We start from the raw sequence: 26,384 nt of genomic DNA on the forward strand, positions 1-26,384 counted from the left end.
CTTTTCTTTAAAACAATACATTACAAACTTTAATATTTGCAGTTGAATATTTACTTATGAACTTTAAAAAAAAAGAAGGCTATTAAAAGTTTAGGTATATTTTAAACAAAACAGGATTTACAAACCACAACATCTAAGAAGATCCTGACAATACTTTCCCATATCCTGCCTCTGCCAGGACCTAATATGAAAGCTTGGGCTGAGAGCCATAATACACTGCCATACCTTACTATAGCAGTGTATTATATCAATGATCAGAGCATCATATGAAATAAACAAAAAAATAAATATACTTAAATGGTTAAAATAAAAGTATTGAAATCCCCAAAATAATACAAAACAATACATATTTGATTTTTATATGCTGAATGCCATTAGAATGGCTCTCTTTTGGTCACCTTCCCACCAAAAAAAGGAAATGGAAGGTCATCAAAAACTTGCATGCATCCCAGAATGGTACTAATAAAAGGTATACAGCTTATCCCACAGAAAACAAGCATGTCGCTAGTTTTGTTGATGGAAAAATATAAAGATGTAGATACAAACAAATGGTGTTCTTATTCTACATCAATAGAAAAACGTTTTTAAAAAATCTTAGTATTTTGTATTACTGTGCTGGAAATGGTGATTTCGAAACTGCCCCCGAAAGAGTTAATAAATAGTAGCTAATTATTATAGCTAAATAAGGCATTCCAAAATTACACAGCACATCACACAAAAAACAAGCCCTGAAACAAAAAAGCTTTGATTTTTAGAATGTGATGATAATAAAATATATACATATATATATATATATATATATATATATATATATATATATTTCTGCATCCTGGAAGAGTTATATTTGTTTTGTGTAAATGCAAATACTGGAGGGGAAAGCTAGGAAAGCTTATATATATATATATATATATATATATATATATATATATATATATATATAACTAATGCACATGTTATGCCTCCATTTCCACTCCACCGCTTGCAGTTCCCAAAGTCCTGGCAGGTCTTTCTTTTTTTTTCTTTAAATGTACATTTTTTTTCCCTATCAGTATGTATTTTTTGGAATATGGGATGTAAATCCATGCGAACACAGGGAGAACATACAAACTCCTTGCAGATGGTTTTTTGCCCTTGGCGGGATTTGAACACCAGGACCCCAGCACTGCAAGGCTAACCACTGAGCCACCGTGTGGCCCCCTGGCAGGTTTTTCTTGATGATGCCAGAAGCAGCACTGAGGCCAGTGATTGGCTGCTGTGGACTATTGGGTGTACAGAATACCAGCACTGCAGGGAAATCAGCAAACACTGGAGCGGACCACAAAGGCATTAGTAATGAAAAGGAAGCAGAATTTTTTCATGAGAATATTAGTTATTTTATTGCATTTATGACCTTTAACCAAATTTCTTCTAATCTTATACAAATATGGCATTTTCTGAAGCCATATTTGTATTGTGCATAGTTAACTACAGGTGCAGAACGCAACAATATGCGTGTCTCTAACCATTATCCCAAAAGGAGGATCTACAGGTGCAGAAAGGAGCAACATGCAAGTCTCTAACCATTATTAAAAGTAGGATTATTTTCTTCCTTGGAAGGGTATCCATGTAAGGCCTTTCAATATTAGGCCTAGTAAGCATCAACTGTAAATTGGATTCAGTATAACAGATATAACAGTGTACATGAAGTTATTACAAGATTTTTGTCTATATTTATTTTGTATTTTTTTCTATATTGTATATTTTAACAGATTTCAAGCCTAACATGTAAAACAGGCAAATACAATGACGCCGCACTTCAGTATACTGTCCTGGTTTCTTATGTTCTTGGTCATAACAAATTCGGAATCAAGAAATAATCATCATGGTAAGAGAATTTAGGACACGAAATAGAATCTGACTATTTTGGAGGTTTCACAAACATGGTGGAAATTAAAGAAATAGCCCAGACCAAATGTATTATGTTGTGCTTACTGCAGATTATAGTGACACCAGGAATATCTCATCTTTCTTTCTCTCTCTTTCTTGTTTTCTTCCTATTAAGATACATTAATGACCAAATTCACAGTATCCAGGATCAGAGTATTGATCACCTATCATTAGAGGGCCCCCAATGTCAGACTAATGAGGGTCCGACCCTTCAGTCATCCACCTGCACGCCATCTACTTATTAGCAGCCGTGCAGGGTATTTCAGCTTTGTTCCAATTATTTCAATGGAATAAATCTGCAATATACTGCATTGCCACGACATAGTAGTCAACATACAGGTGAATGAATAGATGTAAGCAATAAAATAGCTCGAGAGCTTGGCTGGGCATCATGGCCTTACAAACAGCTGATAGTATTGCGATACATTGTAACAGCTATTTGTCACAGTATTTAAGTGGTTACAGAGTCCCTTCTCACACCCTGTAAGCTTTTCCACGAGATGGGAACGTGGGATACTGAGCATCGCAGCCAGGAGGTCTAAAAATGACCTTTAGGCTGTCATGTACAGAAGTCTATTAGGTCCTGACAGAAATGGCACGTAATAGGTATCTAGTAAAACGTACAATATACTGCAATGCAAAAATATTGCAGTATATTGTCCAGGTGATTAAGCTATTTTATGTTCAAATCCCATCATTGGAAAAGTTTAAAATAAAAATAAAAGTGTTTTACAAGGAAAAAAATGGTGTGCTTCACAATTTATTATCTTCATCAGGTAAGATGATGTAGTTCATATACAAAAAATTGGTTTATTTCAGATTGGCTTACTATACAATGTTGCAGTCTTGGACAACTTATACTATTTTGCCTTATTTTAGTAGGGATTCTCATTTTTGTTGTCCTCACCAGCCAATCAATAGTGATTCTGGGCCCACCAGTAAACCAACAAATACTGCAGAGTACCAAATATCTCAGTATAGAGGTCTTACAGCACCAACCAAATACCACCACCATGCCAAATACTTAATAGGACCCAATACTACAGTATAGCACAAAGTACCTCCTTAGAAGTGCCAAAATATACTATAGTACAACAGGACTCCTGCAGTTGAAATGTCCTCTAAAGGCTCATTCACACTACGTAATCGCCAGCTTATTCTGAACGTAAAACACGTTCAGAATAAGCAGCGTATAAAGCAGTTCCATTCATTTTTATGGGAGCCGGCATACGAGCGCTTCCCATAGAAATGAATGGGCTGTTTCTTTCACTAGGAGCAGTCCCATTGAAGTGAATGGGAAGCGCTGCGTGTACGGCTCGGCATGAGCAGAGCTAGCCGTACACGCGGGCACTTTCCATTCACTTCAATGGGAGTGCTCGTAGTGAAAGAAGCAGCCCATTCATTTCTATGGTGAGCGCTCGTATGCCGGCTCCCATAGAAATGAATGGAACTGCTTTATACGCAGCTTATTCTGAACGTGTTTTAAGAATAAGCTGCCATATACGTAGTGTGAATGAGCCCTTAGCTTCCATTTCCCACTGGCGGCTTTTCCCCATTGGCATCCCTGCTAGACTGCTAGGAGAACATATGATTCTAAGGTGGATTGGAATTTGTCAGGGGAGCTCCTTAAAGGGGTTGTCCCATCACAAGGATCCTATCTATACTGCTGGTTAATGTGTATTTAAGACTTTTCCTAAATACATTGCTTCAGCAAAACTGCTTTGTTTGTCCACTATCTTACTTTATTAAATTCTTTGTGGCCACAGCCCTGACTTAGCTGCTCATGAGTCAAGTGATGTATCTGCTGCTCTGAAGGGGGGAGGGAGGAGGGGCTAAGTGCAGGGAGCGAGCCTGTGTATCTAGCTATTCCTGTGTCTACACCATGTGACCTAGGTTCCTGCACTCAGAGGAGAGGAGCTGCTTTCATTTCTTCTGTTCTCCCAGTTATCAGGCTAGCTAATTCACGCTGTGTTCATTATGGCAGAGACAGGCAGTCTCTGTATGTAACACAGAATGGAGTTGCTGCTGCCTGTACTTCATAGTCCAATATGGGTGGGTGGAGCTACACGCGAATTTGTGGGTGGGGCTAAACAGCAGGTTGCATGTGAAACCCCGCCCACCAAATGATGCAAGAAACCAGGAAGAAAGAAGATTTTACAGCAGTGAAGACTGATGAGTATGTGAGGTGGGAATACCACTTTAAGCTTCTAGTTACCTTGCAGTCTTCAAACGGCTGCTGAATTTCTCCCTGGGTGTAGAACCTGTGCACTCCTTGTCATAGGGCCATGGTGTTCACTTCAACCATAAAAACCAGTACTGATAATCTGCACTGCGCTGGCTTTGGAATCCTTGCTTACCCAGCGCAGGCAGGAATTGCCAAATTAAATATCATTTAGCTTCTACAGAAACAGAATAACAAAAAAACAACTTGACACAAGTGGACAATTCAAGTAATGGAGTAGATACCATGACTAACAATTGTCCATACTGTATTAGCCAAACAAGGCTTCTTTGAAACAAAGTCCTACATAAAGGTTACTTCTCTGAGTAAGTAATAGTGAAACACACAATAACATGATGCCCAGTTTCCACTTTCTAAGATATTTAATGATTGACTTTTCTTTACAGACTGCCAAGCCGACGTTTTCATAGTTTTAGATACATCTGAAAGTGTCGCTCTTGGGACGCCACCATACGGATCACTAGTTGAAGATGTTAAGACATTTGCTATAGATCTTGTGAGTCAACTGAACAGCAGGTACTGAATGAATGTAAGGCAAGCACATTCTTGTTAACCCGTGAGTGTTACACATTCCAGAGACCTATGAAGAGCTCGATAATTTTCAAAATACAAAATTTGAGAACAAACATGTTTATTTTAATCATTTCACTTTGTAACTAGAAGAGGAACAAATACCTCGTATGTTGGATCTGTAGGAACCTCTGAGGGTTCTTAACAAAAAAAAGCATTGAGAGCCTGTGGAAAAAATCTCTAAACACTGTTTTGAAACGTCTTTGTAAAGGAAAACTTCACCTAAAGAAACTCTTTCTTATGTTTTCTGGCAGCACGTATTATATTCACAAGAAAACGAAAAACTTGTATTTTAACCTTGAAGAAATCAAAGTCACTACTCTGCACGTTACTAACTATACTATATAGTATATTAGAAACTAGTTTGCTTCAGGACAAGCAAGTTATAGGATAGAATGTCTGGAATCCGTGAATTAGATATTTCTAGTCCTAACTATAGGCGGCTTGTCAGGTGCTTCCCCTAAACTTTCTACCTCTGTTCAGGCTCGGACTGGCCCACCGGTGTATCGGGGAATCCCCCGGTGGGCCCCCGAGCCCTGACTTAAAGTTTTGATTTTTACCAATGCAGATGCATTGGTCGGGGCCCGATCGGGATGGCCAGGGGCCCCAACCGGGCACCTGGCCAATGCATCTGCCTCCACACACAGAGGCCCCCATTAGCTGATGCTGAAGAAGTACACATCAGAGGACAACGTGTCTTTCTTCAGCATCAGCTAATGGCTTCTCCCTTCACTTACCTGCAGCTGCTGTCCTGTGAGATCTCCCCTGCTGCACGCACGCACGCACTTCCTCCCCCTCCCCCTCACACTGAGTCCTGTTACATCGCAGCGTGTGGGGAGGACAGGGAGCCGACTGCTGCTGGAATAGGTGAGTAAACTCTTTGTAAAATCTGTATGTTTAATATGTATATATGTACATTTGTGTAAAGTATGTGTCTTGTATACTGTGTGAGTACTGTATGTTTGTATACAGGTATGTGTGAGTATATACTGTATGCTATAATAATGTGTATGTATATATGTGTGTGTGTGTGTATATATAGTATTCATACAAGTATATATATGACTTATATGGTATATGAATGTATATAAATGTATATGTGCTATAGTATTGTATGTGTATATTGTATATTGTATTGTATATGTGTGAGTATATATGGTATATGTATAAGGCCTGGTTCACATCTGCGTTCGGTGATCTGTTTGGGGAGTCTGCATGGGAACCCCCTCCCCCTTCCCCCCGAACGGATTACCAAACGCATTAGCAAGCGGTGTGCAGTGAAAGTACGCGGACCGCATAGACTATAATGGGGTCCGTGTACTTTCCACGCGGTGTCCGCATGAGTCATGTGGACAGGAAAGTAGATTGTAAAGTACTTTTCTGTCCGCATGTTGTATGCGGACACCGCACGGAAAGCACATGGACCCCATTATAGTCTATGTGTGCTTTCACTGCATACCACTTGCTAATGCGTTCGGTAGTCTGTTTGGGAGGGTCCCCATGCAGACTCCCCGAATGGATTACTGAACGCAGATGTGAACCAGGCCTGAGTGTGTAGGTATATAGTGAGTGCAATCCCATCCACACATTGCAGAAAAACACACACGGCGGACACACTGCAATTTCCAAAACTGTTGCGGTTTTGGAAATTGCAGCATGTCACTTATATCTACAGAAACACCTGCAGTTTCCCTATAGGTATAAGGCTAAGTTCACACGGGGTTTTTTGGTCCGGAACCTGAGGCAGAGGCCGCCTCAGGTTCCGGACCAAAAATCGGGTAGCCGCGACTGGGCACCGGCCTCCAGTCACGCACTCTGCTCCAGATTAGGCCCAATAAATGGGCCTAGATGGGAGGAGGGAGTGTCTTCAGGCTGAATCGCGAGGCGAAACGACCTGAAGAATGAGCACCACGCTTCTTTTTCTGGGAGCTGGAACAAACCGGCTCCCGGAAAAAAAAAGAACTGACCGGCTCCCATTGATTTCAATGGGAGCCATCTTTTTGGTCAGGATTTTGAGGCAGATACGGCCTCAAAATCCTGACCAAAAATCCCTGCGTGAACGTACCCTAAAGGAAACAAAGTCCTCAGAGGAAACCTCTGCGGAGTTTCTGCAATAAGCGCTGCAGGAAAAACTGATGTGTTGCCGCCGGGGTTTTTCCCGCAGCGCTTTTTGCTTTGTCTTGCTACATGGGGCTTTAGGCTGACGCTAGGTTCACACTAGCGTTCGGCAGTCCGTTCTCAGCTTTCCGTCTTCTGCATGTAGAAGACAGAAAGCTGTCAGACCGGGTGCGGCGGTGTGCGTTTTATGCTCTCCGCCGCAAAACCGTTTAACCGCTAAGGACAGATGAGTATTCTTTTTTTATTTATTTGTTTTTTTATTTTACACCTCCCTCCCACCACATGAGTTGCTCCAATTCCTGGACAACCACTTTAAAGGATTTATCCATCTTTCTAATATTGATGGTCTGTCCTTAGGATAGGCCATCAATATTACATCTGCGATGATACAACAGCCAGGACCTCTGCAGATCAGCTTTTCCAGGACACTTCAGCTACGGGTAATGGTAACATTTCTAGGAGCCATGCTGTTCACTTGCCATACAGGCTGTAGCAGTAGGTATATGTAGTGCGCATGGTATAGTGCGTGAGTAGCATGGCTCCCAACATGTTATTACCTTTAACCGCCCTGTCTCGGTACCGCTGATCTGCAGGATCCTGGCGGTGGGCCCCTAGAAACAATTCCACTGGTGGGCCATAGACATCCCAGTCCGACCCTGCCTCTGTTTCTTACTTTTATGAACATAGTTTGTCTCCTTTGCCACTGTATGGCACAATACATTATTATAGAACAGTAGAGAAAGTCCAGCGCTCACTATATTCAGATATGTCTAGATTTATCATATAAGTTCATTTTTCTTTATATTCTGTATTGAATCTATGGCTCATCTGTCTTTTCCATACTAAGTTTAATATTCCATACTAGAGATGAGCGAGTACTGTTCGGATCAGCCGATCTGAACAGCACGCTCGCATAGAAATGAATGGACGTAGCCGGCACGTGGGGGGTTAAGCGACCGGCCGCCGTCAAAGCAGAAGTACCAGGTGCATCCATTCATTTCTATGGAGCGTGCTGTTCGGATCGGCTGATCCAAACAGTACTCGCTCATCTCTATTCCATACCATATATCTATTCAATATCAGATCCATAGCTTTCCTTTATATTTCAGACCAGGCCTATATCTCATTTGATTTAAGCAACAAATCTATGGCTCTTCATTATATTCCACACCAAGTCCACGGCTCTGCTTTATATACTATGTCTGGTGTCAGCCTTTTTTAATATTCTTTGACATGTCTATGGCTATTCTTCACATTTTATATCAAGAATCATGGATAAGTAGTATACAACTTTGAAAAAAAGATATAGGTTCATCAAGTTCAATTTAACATATGCTCTTATGGTATTATTCCAGAGGAAAGCAAAAACCTCTATGAGGTCAATGCCTATTACCTCATATTACAGAAAAGACAGAGGAGTATATTTTACCGAGAACTGAGGGTCCCTGGCAACATCAGGTCAGCAACTTATAGTTAGTTACTTGGTATCTAGAGAGGAGAGCCGTTTTGTGTGCCAAGGTGAGATGTTTTTGACTTCTCCTTGGCAGATCACAACACCTGGAGATTCCCCTACCATTTGGTCACACACTGAGGAGACCACTCTCCCAGAGTCGCTCTGAGCCAGCCACAGATTATCAATAAGGATCTCTTGGAGGGACCTTGAGCTGGGCATAGGGATTCGAAAAGGGTAAGCTGTCTTGCTGTGTGCCCGAAGTCAGAAAGAGAGGAAAGATAGTGGTTGTAGTAGAGACAGTCTCCAATCAACCACATAAGGTAGGTCATGGAATGTGATCATTGAAGGTCCAAGGCTCATTGTGAGCCCATTGGAAAGTGGCGTACCTGGAATCTGCCTCCTTGCGGCCAATCTCTGTAGCATCTTCCCTTGGTTCCAAAGAGAAAGGAAGGGTTCCCCAAAATCAGGTACATTGGGAAATATGGGGGACAAGCAGGCCCATGTAAGGAATTGGACAACTAGTCTAGGTGTGTGACCTATAGTGGCATGAGAGGAGAGCATGGCACTAGGTGAGGCTTACAACCAAAGTAGTTAGAGAAAGGTATATGGGTAACAGCCTGCTCAACCTCTATCTACCGCTTGTGGCCAGCTGATGACACCAGTGCACGATTCTAGTTAAGTGAGCCATGGCATGGTATTTATATGGATCAGAAGACACCACCCAACCCTTTCCTCAGGACCAGGACTGATCAGACAAAGCAAGGTGACTCCAGCTGCCAGACAAACCTAGTTCAGAGCCTGTGGATCCTCGTACTTTTATTCTATATGAAGTCTATGATTCTTTTATTTCTTTCAAATAAGAATTCTACTATATATGCTACGGCTGGGTTTACACCAGCATTTGAACTACTTCTTGGGTTTCCATCCCTGAATCGGCTTGAAAAATATAATTTTTCTCTCTGCGTTTTTCTGCATTTTTTGGGGCGTAAACCTGGCGGACCCTCAGTCTATATATAGAGTTTCTGCAGGCAACCGCTTCTTAAAGAGGACCTTTCATCAGATTGGGCACAGGCAGTTTTATATACTGCTGGAAAGCCGACAGTGCGCTGAATTCAGCGCACTGTCGGCTTTCCCGAACTGTGCCCCAGGTAAAGCATTATCGGTCCCGGTACTGTAGTGCTTTACAGTCAGAAGGGGGTTTCTGACACTTAGCCAGGGACGCCCTTCTGCCCAGCAGCGCCTATCGCGCTGCACAGTGTGAGCGGGGAGGAACGCCCCCTCCCTCTGCTCACACAGCTCATCCATAGACGAGTATTATCAGGAGGGGGAGTGGGCGTTCCTCCCCGCTCACGCTGTGCAGCGCGATAGGCGCTGCTGGGCAGAAAGGCATCCCTGGCTAAGTGTCAGAAACACCCTTTTGACTGTAAAGCGCTATGGTACCGGGACCGATAGCGCTTTACCCGGGGCACAGATCAGGAAAGCCGACAGTGTGCTGAATTCAGCGCACTGTCTGCTTTCCAGCAGTATATAAAACTGCATGTGCCCGATCTGATGAAAGGTCCTCTTTAAGTGGGTTAGCTTTCAATATTTTGGGTACCCAAATGGACCTGAAGAACATAAAGTTGAACACTAGTGTGAACCAAGAGTAAGTTTGACAAAAAAAACCCAAAAAAAACAACATATTAATAGTTAGTTACAAAAGTTGTTTTTTTTATTTTTTATTTTAACATAGTTATAACAATTATATAATTAGTTACCATTATGTTTGTGCCTAGCTACCAAAGATGTGACCGGCATCTGACATGGACCTCTGGTGCTCTCCACTACAGTGATGAGGTGAAGATGATTAGTGAGATGGTCAGTATGGAATCTGCCATGATGGATCTGAAAAAAGCAATTGAGGAAGTGACATATCTTGGAAAGGGCACATACACAGATTGTGCCATCGCTGCAGCTACAAGTCAACTTCTTACTGGGTGAGTGACAATATTCAGGATTATTCAGTACCAGTAAGTAATAAGACCCACCTACTCATAGAAAAAAAAAAAATATTTTTCATTTTTACACATTTCCCAAAGTTTTTGGATTTTAGTTAATGTAGACAATAAACTATAGGCACACCAATACAACTCATTTTTCTAAAGTGCTGAAACATAATTAAAAAAAAAATTGATGTCACAATTTATCTACTCCCCCTCCCTGCATAGAGCATGTCTAGAAAACTCACCCATAGACCTCAGTGAGTTGTTTCCAGACTACTGATCCCTATGTGACTGTGTCACGAACCTTATCGCTAAATGCTATTAACTGAACAGAGCAGATCAGGCAGGATAGCATCTACCATAATCCTATGCTGAACACTGAATAAAAAAATCTACATTCAGAAAATAGAAACAGATTACAAAAAAGTGAGAAATTTCACTGGTTCTGGTTTTAGAAATGAATAGTTGCTATATTAACTGAGCTGTATCTATTGGAGTAATGATGGCTTATCTTTATCCTTTGCTTCATTGTAAAGATTTGAAATAAAATTAAACATTAGCCATACAAATATAATTTTTTTTCCTAAATTGACATCAATTACAACATTTATATTTCAAGCATCCAAAGTGTCTTCAAAGTTGTGTTGTATATAAGAAGTCAACTTTAACCCTTAGGAGATGCAGACGTTTTTCATTTTTGCGTTTTCATTTTGTACTCCTTATCTTCCAAAAGCCATAACGTTCTAATTTTTCTGTCTACGTAGTACAATGAGGGCTTGATTTTTGCATGACAAGTTGTACTTCAAATTGGTACCATTTATTATTTTGTACAATGTACTGGGAAGTGGGAAAAAAATCAGTGCTGACGTACTAGTAAGGGTTCTGTTTTTACGGCTTCCACTCTGTGGTATAAATGCTTTGTTAGCTTTATTCTGCAGGTCGGTATGATCACAGTGATACCAAATTTATAGTTTTTTCATGTTTTAGTAACTTTACAAAAATTAGAAATTTTGAAATAACAAAAAAAATTCTTGAATCACCATATTCTGACCCCTGTAACTTTTTTATATTTCCGTGACCGAAGCTGTGTAAGGTGTCTTTTTTTGCGGGACAATATTTAGATTTTATTGGTACCATGATGGGGAATGTATATTGTTTTTATTCCATTGTTTTAGGGAGGTAATTTGAAGAAAAAATGCCAAATCAGCCATTTTGATTCTTTTTCCTGCTAAGCTGTTTACTGTATGGAACAAATGTTTTTATATTTTAATAATTTGAGCGTTTTCAGACTTGGGGATGCCTAATGTGTTAATGATTACTTTTATTATTTATAATTACATGTGATCTAGGGAAAGGGTGATTTAATCTTTTAAAAAATTTTTTATATATTTAAAAACTTTTTTCTTTTTTTTGAAATAGACGCAATAGACGCTATAGATGCTACTGTGAAGAAGGGTGTTCCTGCATACTGTCAGAGACGCCCTTCTGACGCTGAATTCAGCGCACTATAGGCTTTCTAGCGGTGCATTACATCGCATGTGCCCGAGCACGTGAAAGGTCTTGTTTAAAAGTAAAAGCATCAGCAGCAGCCAATACAGTATATGTAATATGATGAACCAGAATTTTTTGAGCTTGCAGCGCCAACCAGAGTCGCAACGGGCGGATAACACCAGCAGATAAACAAACAAAGTTTGGGGGTATAGATAAAATATTAATACTTTATTAAATCAATGTTAAAAACATATAAGGTGAGCTTTCCACACTATTAAAACATGATTAGTAAAGCGAGCTGCACACATCCAACAGGAAATGCAGCTTTAGTTAGACTCAAATATTTCTTTAATGGGTAAACAATCTCTCCTACTCAAAATCAGTTTGCTAATTCCTGAGAAGTAGTTATCCTCCTAACTCAGTCATATCCCTGTCTTTAAAAAAAATCACCCCAGATGGGGTTTGATAAATAAAAGACACTAGGTATTGAGAGTAATCCTTAACTGGTGATATATAACGTTCCGACTCATAGGATACTATCAATGATCTCCTCAATATGGTAACCCGAGTGAGGGAGGAAAGAACAAATGTGGTCAGATTTAGAACATTGGTGCTCCTCTGCCAGACCCATAACTACAATTCTCAAGAGTAAAAGCATCATCATCAGACAGTACAGTATCCTGAACATGATGAATCAGAACTTTTTCAACTCGCAGCGCCGGAGTCAGAACAGTCACCTGACACCCACTGGCTGATATACCTAAAGTGCACCTATATTCCAGCAGATAACTGTGACCCCATGAAATTCTGGACCAATTGCATAGATCAGTGGAAAGAGCTGGCCCATTTTGCCAATGGAGTTTTATCTTGTCCATCCTGAAGAGTAATGACAGAGAGTGCTGCTGGTGACATTGTAACACCAACAATGAAACTGTCCACTGCTAGCATGGGAAAGATCACCAAAATGTATCAGGCATCGATCCGTGAGGATTTCCACACACCTCCAACTGATGCCTCCAAATAGTGGTACCATTTTACTGTATCATGTTCCATTTACTGTACTTCTGATGTTGCTTGATGTTACCACCACTGCCAACACTCAGCCTGACATGTCCTACATCATATTATTCCATGCCGCACTGCTACTCATGTGACCACAGCTACCACCACTCAACCAGCCATGTATTGCAGTCTGGTCTATCATATCATTCCATGCCGCAGTGCCACTCCTATTGCCACAGCTACAGACAGACATGTTCTGTGGCCAGATCTATCACATTCCACTATACTACTCTGTTGGTGCCACAACCATTTTGATTTCACATCTGCTCCCATACCAATGATGATTTTTGGTGGCTTTCTTTTTTCTAAAAAGTCAATCCTACATTGCTTTTTAACTAAGCTCACAGCCATAAATTTGTTTCCCAAATATCAATAAGCCCCCTGTAGCACTTACAAGTCATAAAAATGGGCTAATTTTCTACAAAACCATTGTTTCTATACCCGCCATGTGTGTCTAAAAAACCACAGGGAAGCAGCGCTCCAGTGTACATTTTTGGAGCATTTTAAATGCTAATATATGTAAAAGCGAATGTCAACTCGGCATAAGGTTGAACTTGGAGTTCATATCCACTGCTTACCATCCTTTTTTCTATAGACTTGTCACTTTCACTCTGACATTACCGTGTAGGTAGTCTAAAAAAAAAAATCCCTGTGCATTGACTATGAAAATACACTATATTCCCATATACATCTATGTTAGTTATAAGCAGTGTCGGACTGGGATGTCTAGGGCCCACCAGTGGAATTGTTTCTAGGGGCCCACCATCAGGACCCCTGCAGACCAGCGGTACCGAGATAGGGCAGCTAAAGGTAATAACATGTTGGCATACATGCTGCTCATCCGCTATACCATGTGCAACAATGCACTACCTAAACCTACTGCTACACCGTTAGATGGCAAGTGAACAGCATGGCTCCTAGAATTGTTACCAGTACCTGTAGCTGCAGTGTCCTGGAAAAGCTGATCTGCAGAGGAGCAACAGATGTGGTGGGTATGAGTTGTAAAATAAAAAAATTAAAAAGCATACTCATGTCCCCGGGACACTGTTGTCCACTACCATTGTCCATTTAGTCTTGTGCCAGCTCCTTCTTGCTGGCAGTCCTGCACCTCGTGTGACTGTAAAGACCAATTAGGTGCAGGATGAAGGAGAAATGAGGCGCCGCCTTGACACCGAGCAGACACAGGCAGGGAACAACAGGGTGCTGGGGACCGGTGAGTATACTTATTTTTTTACACCGCCCTGGTGGCCGCCACAGTTCTCACTCCAGTTTATGGACAACCTTTTTTAAAGGGATGTCAGAGCCCAATTTTTTTATGGCCACTTGACTGGCCCCCCCATACAGTGGCCTTTTCACTGGTCCTCCATACTTGTAAGGAGAACAGTGATGGAGCCAATATGTTGTGTGGGAGGAGTGATGGGGTTGACATTCTGTGAGGGGGACATTAAACTGTGCAATGCATATTAAAGGAGTTATCCAAGGTTAATCTATTTTATGGCCGCCTTTGCTCAGGATTGGCCATAAATGCCTGATCAGTAGGGGGCTGACCCATGACCCCATCAGCTGTACGGAGACACTTCTGGCCCGTGTTCTGTACACAATGCACGCCTGGAAGCAGAAAGCGCAATCTACTATTTTGGCACCTTTACTGCAGATCAGCTCCGACTGACTTCAATAAGTGCCGAGATGCAGTGACGGTGCCGGCTGATATACAGTAGACTGAGCTTTCTGCTTCTTGCCCCGTTTTATGTACAGGACTGGTGCCAGAAGTAGCTCTGTACAGCTGATCGGTCCAAGGGCTGGGTATCGGCCCTGTACAGCTCAGGTATCTCTGGCCTATCCTGAGAATAAGCCGTAACAAATTATGTCTGGACGACCCCTTTAATATAACCCCTATAACGCGCAGCACTTTAAAGAGGTTGTCCAGTATATATTTTTTTCTTTTTTTATAATTAGTCAGGGGGAGGTGAACCCATCCCAGCCACCCCAAAACATACTGACATACTCGCCTATCCCCTGTGCTCCAGTGTCCTCCTTGCACGGTCCGGTCCTGCAGCTATGCTGTCTTCTTGAAATCCTCACGGGCTTTGATGTCCCAGGTCCCTTCCCTTAGGCTGCTGATTGGCCTCATGGGTCACGTGAAGTCACAGGTAGTCACATACAGAGGGAACTTCAGCTGGAAGAAAGGAGAGCTGGATGACGGGGTTTTTTTTCACCTATAATTAAAAAAAAAAATGTTATCCTGCACATCCCCTATAATGTTCCTCATACTATTGGCTTCCATCACTGCACTCCCATGGTTTAATGTCCTCCTCCAGTGACCCCCATTATTTAATGTCCAGTTGTCCCCAGTTTAATGTCCCTCTTAAAGAGGACCTTCATCACTTGGGGCACATGCGGTTTTATATACCACCAGAAAGCTGACTGTCGGCTTTCACAATCTGTGCCCATGTGAAGAGCTATCGGTGCCGGTACCGTAGCTCTTCACAGTCAGAAGGGCGTTCCTGACAGTTAGTCAGGAACGTCCTTCTTCACAGCAGCGCCTATAGCGCTGTACTTTGAGAGCGGGGAGGAAAGCCCCCTCCTTCTCCTGATAATCTATGGACAAGCACTGTGAGCAGAGGGAGGGGCCGTTCCTCCCCGCTCACACTGTACAGCGCTATAGGCGCTGCTGTGAAAAAGGACGTTCCTGACTGACTCTCAGGAACGCCCTTCTGACCGTGAAGAGCTCCGGTCCCGGGACCGATAGCTCTTCACATGGGGCACAGATCAGGAAAGCCGACAGTGCACTGAATTCAGCGCACTGTTAGCTTTCTAGTGGTATATAAAACCGCATGTGCCCCAACCCATGAAAGGTCCTCTTTAAGTGCCCCCTTTCATCTGCCCTCCGTTTAATGTCCCCCTCCATCTCTACCCCCAGTTTCATGCCCCCCCTTCATCTCTGCCCCCAGTTTCATCCCCCCTTCAGTATTATATACTTCACAGTGGCCCCTCACACCTCCATTTTGGGCCCCGAAACATTATTATATGCTCCACTTTAGGCCCAAATACACAGTATTATATGAACAACAGTAGGGCCCCCACACACACAGTATTATATGCACCACGGTAAGGCCCCCAACACACAGTATCGTATGCTCCATTTTGGGCCCCCACACAGTATTATATGCTACACATTGGGCCACCACACCCCGAGAATTATACTTACCTGAAGTTTCACATGACACGTCCCACAAAGAGCATCCTCGCGTCCTCCTCCATGTTCTGGCTGCAAGCACTGATGACGTCAGTTGCTGGCAGGCGCTGCTTCGGGGATAGTAGTCGGGACTCGGGGCCCACCGGGGGATTCACCAGTTCCCCGGTGGGCCAGTCCGACCCTGGTTATAAGCAAAGTATAATGCTATCTGCAGACGGTGTATTTGTAAAGCAATCCCTATTAAAAAATAATGTTCTAAGAGCCTTATGCATTTCCAACAACTATTAATGAAACATTTCAGGGCTAAATCATATTTCACAATAACAAGGAAACACCACATAACAAATATTGAGCCACCATAATGTCAAGCATGCCTAGAAAGAAAAAAGCTGTGTCTGAGCCTCTGACTGGATGTATATATTCTGCGGAGTAGGGATGTGGCCTGTATTTCTTCATATGTCAAACTTGAACAAATTTCTACAGATGTTTTACTATGGATATGTCTGCCTGTGCTAAGCATCTGCTGGAAATGATTATAGAATATGAATAGATCACTGCTCTCCATATACTATGGTGTACATTAAATAAGAGGTTCCAAGGATCTGGACCACCGGATCAGATCACAGACATTCACTGTGTCATAGGTCATTAAACCAGAAAGAAGTTGTTTATGTCTTCTATGTCTTACTTAAAGGGGGTTGTCCAATTTCAGAACAATAATGAGAGTCAAATTTTATATTTGGTATAATAAAAATGTATACAAATTTCCAATATACTTTCTTTATAATTAATTACAGTTTTCTAGATCTCTGCTTGCTGTCATTCATTCTGCTTACTTCCAGTGGATGAAAATCAGCTCATAGTCATGTGATAAAGTCCTTGATATAGTCCAGCTCATTACCAAACAGATGTCTCATTAGTGTGACTATAACGAACTGTGCACCTATGTGTCCACTTAAATTGGGCCGGAACACACCAGAACTCAGTTCTGTCATGAACTGTCTTTCAGCTTTCTGGTATAAAGAACCCCACAAACACTGCTATCATTATACCCAGGGAGAGGTGAGGAAAAAACACTGTTACTTACCTCTCCTGGCTCCAGAAGGCTTTGGGTCTACTTGGTGATGTAACAGACGTCACGTGGGCCAGGCTTGCGTCCTTATGCATCGCTCAAGTGACATCTCTTTCATTATTGAAAATGGCGACATCAGCAGGGAGTGAACCGGAGCCCAGGAGAGTTAAGTAACATTTTTTTTATGTTTGTATCCTATCCTGGGTCTCAGATTATTATACTCTGAGGTCTGAAAAGATCCCAGAGTATAATAATTGTATATGAGTGGTCCACAATGGGGCATAATACTTTGTGCAAGGGCCACTATCGGGAATAATAATGTTTGCAGAGGCCACTATGGGGCATAGTACTGTGTGCAGGGGCCACTATGGGGAATAATACTATGTGCATGGGGGCACTATGTGCCATAATACTGTGTGCAGGGGTCACTATGGGGCATAATAGTGTGTGTCGGGGGGAGGGGGGAGGGTTTGGTCCGTTGGTGTCTTTGGTGGGGGGGTCGGTCTGGGTAAATATTGGGTCTGTTGGGGGGAGGGATTAATTATTACAGAGTCCCCCCCCCCCCCCTACAATTTTTTCCCAACTTAAGCACTGATAATCATGGACTGATTTTTATTCACTAGAACTAATAGAATGAATGACAGCAAGCAGAGATCTAGAAAACTGTGAGGAATTTATACAGAAAGTATATTGGAAAAATGTACAACTTTTCATTATATAAACGATAACATTTGTCTCTTAATATTGGTCTTGGTATTGAATTATACTGAAAAGTGAGTTTGTGCTTTATATGATTTTATATTTCTTCATTTATTTCTATGTGTTGTTTTATCTTTTTCTTGTTTTAACAGGGGAGGCAATGGGAAAGGAAATAAGTTCATGGTTTTGGTTACAGATGGATACCTCAATGATGGCTACAAAGAAAAGTGTGGTGGATTGCACTATGTACTAAATGAAGCAAAATCTGCAAATATAAAGATATTTTATGTTATGGTGGATACTGATCATAAGGTAATGGTTATAATTACAATCTTATATAATGGTGGAGGAAATAACAATTTTCATGGGAACAAAAGGTTATAGTCAGGTGAGCCTCACCTAACTGTACTGTTGGTTTAATAGGCTTCATCCATGTGACAGACTCTCTATATACAATAAAGTTGCCTGGTTTTTCCCACCCTGATAGATCGGTCACTTCTATTGGTGGAAGCCATTCATATTAACAGTGGTCATTCTGGACCCGATAAAGTGAGAGCATTTCTTGCAGTACATGTAATGTTTTCAAAATTAGAATTTAACTGTATAAATGGTGTGCAAAGGTTTATGCTCTACATAATGGTACCAATAATTTTTTTGTATAGAAATATATATATATATATATATATATATATGTATATATATATATATATATATATATATATATATATATATATATATGTATATGGGTAAATTATGTGACAGTCCTGATCCTGTCATAATATGATTGACATACAAATTATAAGAGAGAGTCTATTGAGGGTTGTCCCACATTAATCATCTATCTACAGAGTGTACGCAGTCCTGCTCCAGTCAGTGGTTGGCTGTTGACATCAGTCATATAAGCTTTGCCTGGAGCAGGAAGAACTGCTTTATATAAGGTCATACATATAATCTGTATAAGGGTCCAGTGACACGGAGTAAAGTGGCGTTGATTCTGGCACAATAACCCGCGTAAGAATCAGTGCTGAAAAAAAGACTCCTATTGACTTCAGTGGGTTCCGTTTGCAATGCGGAACCCATTGAAATCAATGGGTATAAAAAGCCTCCCATTGATTTCAATGTGTTCCATGCGGAAAACGGAACCCATTGAAGTCAATGGGAGGCTTTTTTTCAGCGCTGATTCTTATGCAAGATATCATGTCAGAATCAGCGCCACTTTACTCCGTGTGAATGGACCCTGAGGTTTGGAGCCCCACATAGAGTAAACATCATAGCAAAAAAACCACAATGTTTTACAGTACCTGCAAAGTGGATGAGATCCTGGCTACTCCCATTCACACATTACATAAAATTCAGCAGAAAATGATGCAATTTCAAAAACCATTGCATTGTTTGTAAATCACAGCATGGCAATTATACCTACAGAAATGCTGCTGTTTCCCATATAGGTATAATAGAAGCAGAAAATCTGCAGAGGAAAACTCTTTAGACTTTCTGTGAAAAGCGCGTCAGCAAAAAAAGCAATGCATTTCCATCACTTTTTTTTCCGTAGCGCTTTTTCCCTGTGACTCGCTACGTGGGACCTTAACCTAATGAGGGTTTACAATAACAACAAACATTTGCAGTACGCTTTTCTCACAACAGACTCAAAGTGCAGAGAACCTAAAATTAATGACTGATGAAATCTTACATTGTATCTAATAAAGACCTGTCATGAATAGAGATGAGCGAACACTAAAACGTCCGAGGTTCGAAATCCAATTCGAACCAAGTCCACGAGTGACGGTCGGGCTGGATTCTCCTTGAAGTCTTCCCCCTGTCGCAGCGCCCCCGCGGCGTCTTCCGGCTGGAATTCACTCTGCCTAAGCATCGGGGCCTAGGCAGAGCCGATGCCTGAGCAGAGCCGACTGCGCATGCGAGGGCATGCCCACGCATGCGCAATCGGCTCTGCCTAGGCCGGATGCCTAGGCAGAGTGAATTCCAGCCGGAAGACGCCGCAGGGACGCTGCACGGAGAAGACTTCTAAAGGTAAGAGAAGAACCAGCGTTGATTGGCAGAATGTATAGCATTCTGCCAATCAACGCTGGTTCTGCATCGAACCGTAAACTTCGAACAGCTAGAAGTGTTCAATCAAGTACGAGTATTTTGAATACCGTAGTATTCGATCGAACACCTACTCAATCGAGTACTACTCACTCATCTCTAGTCATGAACCCAATTTGCCTATTGAAATTTTGTTATTAGCAGAAGCAATTCATTTTTAAAATTTTAAATCATTTCTAAAATTAGCTTAGCGTAAAAATTCCAACACTGAGATCTAAGCAAAACTGTGTGACAGAGTAGAAGATTATTAAATCATTCTTATTAAACTAAATCTTTTTCCAGACAGAAAACATATCAGTCCCATTGTCATGACCAGTATATACCACACACCATCTACTAGTACCTGCATTGTACACAGAATAAACAATTAGGTGATTGTTACAAACTCTTCTAACCTCAATGCCAGATTTTCTTTAGAGTCTCCTGGCTTAGATTCTCACACCTGGTTCTTCCTCCATATCCCATTATGGTCATATCCTCTCTTACTACTCACTTGTACAATATTATATTATACCGTAGTACACAATACTATTGTGTATTGTTTTATGTTTTATTCTTCGACCACGCAATATACTGTTCATAATTTCCTTTAGGCGAAAAAACTGTCAGTTGTGGTTAACGTCTTACTTACATTGTGCCATATTCTGCAGAGTCACACTAGCAAGTACTATTAAAAAATGTGCATCTACTTTCTGGTAGATTGTGTAACCCTTACATTCTCAACTAGAGTAGATACTTTAAAATCAGTAGATCAGGAATATGTTGTGTTAAAGGAATTTTCCTGACAATTGTTTTTTTTTTATTTAAAAAAAAAAGGTCTGTTAGTGCTAGTAATGGGTTAATAAGTACACCATATACCTTTAGCAGTGACTTGAGTGATTTCTGGGTGTCTGTGGAAGCTCCTGGTATCCTCTGCATTTGTTTACCTGGTTTAACTTCCTGCAGTGTATCTTCCTGTGTACCTTCCATGCTATATCCCTTTCACTGTCCCCCTCCTTCTTACTCCGTTACAACCCCCCTCCTTGTCTCACTAGATAAGCTATCCTGTAGCATGTAGTAGAAGTAAAGCCTTCAATAGGCTCCTGGCTAAAATAGCAAGTGTTGGATTCTATTTCTAGGCACAATTGAGCTACACAAAGATGGCAGCACCCATGTACCTCCACAAAAATGGCAAAGACCCGGCAGCTATGGCGGCCATTAAGCTCCTGAGCGGCTGCCATATTTAAAGAGTTAAATATTGCATAATTTTTGTTAAAATGACTAACAATATGGGTTCACATGATATGCCATATTTATAGTCGTGGGCCCCACATCTGGAGCCTGCATCTATATGGAAAAAAAGGATCAAGGTCAACTTCTTCATTCATAATGAGAAAAGACCTTTATGGGCTACATACTTAATATTTTTATCACCTTATTAATTTATCTTCAACACAGATGACATCAGAAGCATCACATACAAGTACAGTAAAGTAAAGATTGTGCTATTTCTATTCCAGCCTTCTTAGTAGGCTAGATAACCTGTTTGTAAAGATCTGGAGGTAACAGGAACAAAGCCATGCTTAACCTACTGTTCCTTACCATTTACCCCAGAGAACATTAAAACTACCCAGCTGCCACATTCACAACTCTCCCTGAACATTGCCTTTAAATATCCATGGCAATATGGTGGGAATCATTTCATTTTTATTTTAGAAAGTACACCTGAGTTCATAAATAGAGATGAGCGAACAGTGTTCTATCGAACTCATGTTCGATCGGATATTAGGCTGTTCGGCATGTTCGAATCGAATCGAACACCGCGTGGTAAAGTGCGCCATTACTCGATTCCCCTCCCACCTTCCCTGGCGCCTTTTTTGCTCCAATAACAGCGCAGGGTAGGTGGGACAGGAACTACGACACCGGTGACGTTGGAAAAAGTAGGCAAAACCCATTGGCTGCCGAAAACATGTGACCTCTAATTTAAAAGAACAGCGACGCCCAGCTTCGCGTCATTCTGAGCTTGCAATTCACCGGGGACGGAGGTTTCCGTCCAGTTAGCTAGGGCTTAGATTCTGGGTAGGCAGGGACAGGCTAGGATAGGAAGGAGAAGACAACCAACAGCTCTTATAAGAGCTAAATTCCAGGGAGAAGCTTGTCAGTGTAACGTGGCACTGACGGGCTCAATCGCCGCAACCCAGCTTTCCCAGGATCCTGAATGGAATACACTGACAGTGTATTCCCGTATACCCGATATATACCCCGATACCCGTTCCAACAGTGTGCCCCCCCACCTTCACCCCAGAAATACCCTGCAAGTCCCCTAGCAATAGAATTGGGGCTATATACACCCACTATTTTTGCTACTGCCATATAGTGCCATTGTCTGACTGGGAATTCAAAGAATATATTGGGCTTACATATAACTTCAATTCCAGGGAGAAGCTTGTCAGTGTAACGTGGCACTGACGGGCTCAATCGCCGCAACCCAGCTTTCCCAGGATCCTGAATGGAATACACTGACAGTGTATTCCCGTATACCCGATATATACCCCCGATACCCGTTCCAACGGTGTGCCCCCCCACCTTCACCCCAGAAATACACTGCAAGTCCCCTAGCAATAGAATTGGGGCTATATACACCCACTATTTTTGCTACTGCCATATAGTGCCATTGTCTGACTGGGAATTCAAAGAATATATTGGGGTTACGTGCACCCACAATTTTTGCTACTGGTATATAGTGCCATTGTCTGACTGGGAATTCAAAGAATATATTGGGGTTAAAATACCCTCATTTCTTGCTACTGCCATATAGTGCCAGTTTCTGACTGGTAATTCAAAGAATATATTGGGGTTATAAATACCCTCATTTCTTGCTACTGGTATATAGTGCCATTGTCTGACTGGGAATTCAAAGAATATATTGGGGTTATAAATACCCTCATTTCTTGCTACTGGTATATAGTGCCATTGTCTGACTGGGAATTCAAAGAATATATTGGGGTTACAAATACCCTCATTTCTTGCTACTGCCATATAGTGCCAGTTTCTGACTGGTAATTCAAAGAATATATTGGGGTTATAAATACCCTCATTTCTTGCTACTGGTATATAGTGCCATTGTCTGACTGGGAATTCAAAGAATATATTGGGGTTACAAATACCCTCATTTCTTGCTACTGCCATATAGTGCCAGTTTCTGACTGGTAATTCAAAGAATATATTGGGGTTACGTGCACCCACAATTTTTGCTACTGGTATATAGTGCCATTGTCTGACTGGGAATTCAAAGAATATATTGGGGTTACAAATACCCTCATTTCTTGCTACTGGTATATAGTGCCATTGTCTGACTGGGAATTCAAAGAATATATTGGGGTTACAAATACCCTCATTTCTTGCTACTGGTATATAGTGCCATTGTCTGACTGGGAATTCAAAGAATATATTGGGGTTACAAATACCCTCATTTCTTGCTACTGGTATATAGTGCCATTGTCTGACTGGGAATTCAAAGAATATATTGGGGTTATAAATACCCTCATTTCTTGCTACTGGTATATAGTGCCATTGTCTGACTGGGAATTCAAAGAATATATTGGGGTTATAAATACTATCATTTCTTGCTACTGGTATATAGTGCCATTGTCTGACTGGGAATTCAAAGAATATATTGGGGTTACAAATAGCCTTATTTCTTGCTACTGCCATATAGTGCCAGTTTCTGACTGGTAATTCAAAGAATATATTGGGGTTACGTGCACCCACAATTTTTGCTACTGGTATATAGTGCCATTGTCTGACTGGGAATTCAAAGAATATATTGGGGTTACAAATACCCTCATTTCTTGCTACTGGTATATAGTGCCATTGTCTGACTGGGAATTCAAAGAATATATTGGGGTTACAAATACCCTCATTTCTTGCTACTGCCATATAGTGCCAGTTTCTGACTGGTAATTCAAAGAATATATTGGGGTTATAAATACCCTCATTTCTTGCTACTGGTATATAGTGCCATTGTCTGACTGGGAATTCAAAGAATATATTGGGGTTATAAATACCCTCATTTCTTGCTACTGGTATATAGTGCCATTGTCTGACTGGGAATTCAAAGAATATATTGGGGTTACAAATACCCTCATTTCTTGCTACTGCCATATAGTGCCAGTTTCTGACTGGTAATTCAAAGAATATATTGGGGTTACGTGCACCCACAATTTTTGCTACTGGTATATAGTGCCATTGTCTGACTGGGAATTCAAAGAATATATTGGGGTTACAAATACCCTCATTTCTTGCTACTGGTATATAGTGCCATTGTCTGACTGGGAATTCAAAGAATATATTGGGGTTACAAATACCCTCATTTCTTGCTACTGGTATATAGTGCCATTGTCTGACTGGGAAATCAAAGAATATATTGGGGTTACAAATACCCTCATTTCTTGCTACTGCCATATAGTGCCAGTTTCTGACTGGTAATTCAAAGAATATATTGGGGTTACGTGCACCCACAATTTTTGTTACTGGTATATAGTGCCATTGTCTGACTGGGAATTCAAAGAATATATTGGGGTTACAAATACCCTCATTTCTTGCTACTGGTATATAGTGCCATTGTCTGACTGGGAATTCAAAGAATATATTGGGGTTACAAATACCCTCATTTCTTGCTACTGGTATATAGTGCCATTGTCTGACTGGGAATTCAAAGAATATATTGGGGTTATAAATACCCTCATTTCTTGCTACTGCCATATAGTGCCAGTTTCTGACTGGTAATTCAAAGAATATATTGGGGTTATAAATACCCTCATTTCTTGCTACTGGTATATAGTGCCATTGTCTGACTGGGAATTCAAAGAATATATTGGGGTTACAAATATCCTCATTTCTTGCTACTGCCATATAGTGCCAGTTTCTGACTGGTAATTCAAAGAATATATTGGGGTTACGTGCACCCACAATTTTTGCTACTGGTATATAGTGCCATTGTCTGACTGGGAATTCAAAGAATATATTGGGGTTACAAATACCCTCATTTCTTGCTACTGGTATATAGTGCCATTGTCTGACTGGGAATTCAAAGAATATATTGGGGTTACAAATACCCTCATTTCTTGCTACTGCCATATAGTGCCAGTTTCTGACTGGTAATTCAAAGAATATATTGGGGTTATAAATACCCTCATTTCTTGCTACTGGTATATAGTGCCATTGTCTGACTGGGAATTCAAAGAATATATTGGGGTTATAAATACCCTCATTTCTTGCTACTGGTATATAGTGCCATTGTCTGACTGGGAATTCAAAGAATATATTGGGGTTACAAATACCCTCATTTCTTGCTACTGCCATATAGTGCCAGTTTCTGACTGGTAATTCAAAGAATATATTGGGGTTACGTGCACCCACAATTTTTGCTACTGGTATATAGTGCCATTGTCTGACTGGGAATTCAAAGAATATATTGGGGTTACAAATACCCTCATTTCTTGCTACTGGTATATAGTGCCATTGTCTGACTGGGAATTCAAAGAATATATTGGGGTTACAAATACCCTCATTTCTTGCTACTGGTATATAGTGCCATTGTCTGACTGGGAAATCAAAGAATATATTGGGGTTACAAATACCCTCATTTCTTGCTACTGCCATATAGTGCCAGTTTCTGACTGGTAATTCAAATAATATATTGGGGTTACGTGCACCCACAATTTTTGTTACTGGTATATAGTGCCATTGTCTGACTGGGAATTCAAAGAATATATTGGGGTTACAAATACCCTCATTTCTTGCTACTGGTATATAGTGCCATTGTCTGACTGGGAATTCAAAGAATATATTGGGGTTACAAATACCCTCATTTCTTGCTACTGGTATATAGTGCCATTGTCTGACTGGGAATTCAAAGAATATATTGGGGTTATAAATACCCTCATTTCTTGCTACTGCCATATAGTGCCAGTTTCTGACTGGTAATTCAAAGAATATATTGGGGTTATAAATACCCTCATTTCTTGCTACTGGTATATAGTGCCATTGTCTGACTGGGAATTCAAAGAATATATTGGGGTTACAAATATCCTCATTTCTTGCTACTGCCATATAGTGCCAGTTTCTGACTGGTAATTCAAAGAATATATTGGGGTTACGTGCACCCACAATTTTTGCTACTGGTATATAGTGCCATTGTCTGACTGGGAATTCAAAGAATATATTGGGGTTACAAATACCCTCATTTCTTGCTACTGGTATATAGTGCCATTGTCTGACTGGGAATTCAAAGAATATATTGGGGTTACAAATACCCTCATTTCTTGCTACTGCCATATAGTGCCAGTTTCTGACTGGTAATTCAAAGAATATATTGGGGTTATAAATACCCTCATTTCTTGCTACTGCCATATAGTGCCAGTTTCTGACTGGTAATTCAAAGAATATATTGGGGTTATAAATACCCTCATTTCTTGCTACTGGTATAT

At 41.0% G+C, this 26,384-nt stretch overlaps 1 protein-coding gene across 1 annotated transcript in view; it reads left to right on the top strand.

The window, feature by feature from the left end:
• The first annotated feature begins 1,782 nt into the window (after positions 1-1,782).
• Positions 1,783-26,384, top strand: part of LOC142201169 (uncharacterized) — an 85,818-nt gene continuing 61,216 nt past the window's right edge. Inside the window, exons 1-4 of the mRNA XM_075271997.1 lie at positions 1,783-1,864; positions 4,555-4,684; positions 10,085-10,285; positions 17,964-18,123. Coding sequence (XP_075128098.1) covers positions 1,783-1,864; positions 4,555-4,684; positions 10,085-10,285; positions 17,964-18,123 — 573 coding nt within the window. The remainder of the gene's footprint in view (positions 1,865-4,554; positions 4,685-10,084; positions 10,286-17,963; positions 18,124-26,384) is intronic.

This window comes from Leptodactylus fuscus, chromosome 4, assembly GCF_031893055.1.
Source record: "Leptodactylus fuscus isolate aLepFus1 chromosome 4, aLepFus1.hap2, whole genome shotgun sequence".
NCBI classification, from domain to species: domain Eukaryota; kingdom Metazoa; phylum Chordata; class Amphibia; order Anura; family Leptodactylidae; genus Leptodactylus; species Leptodactylus fuscus.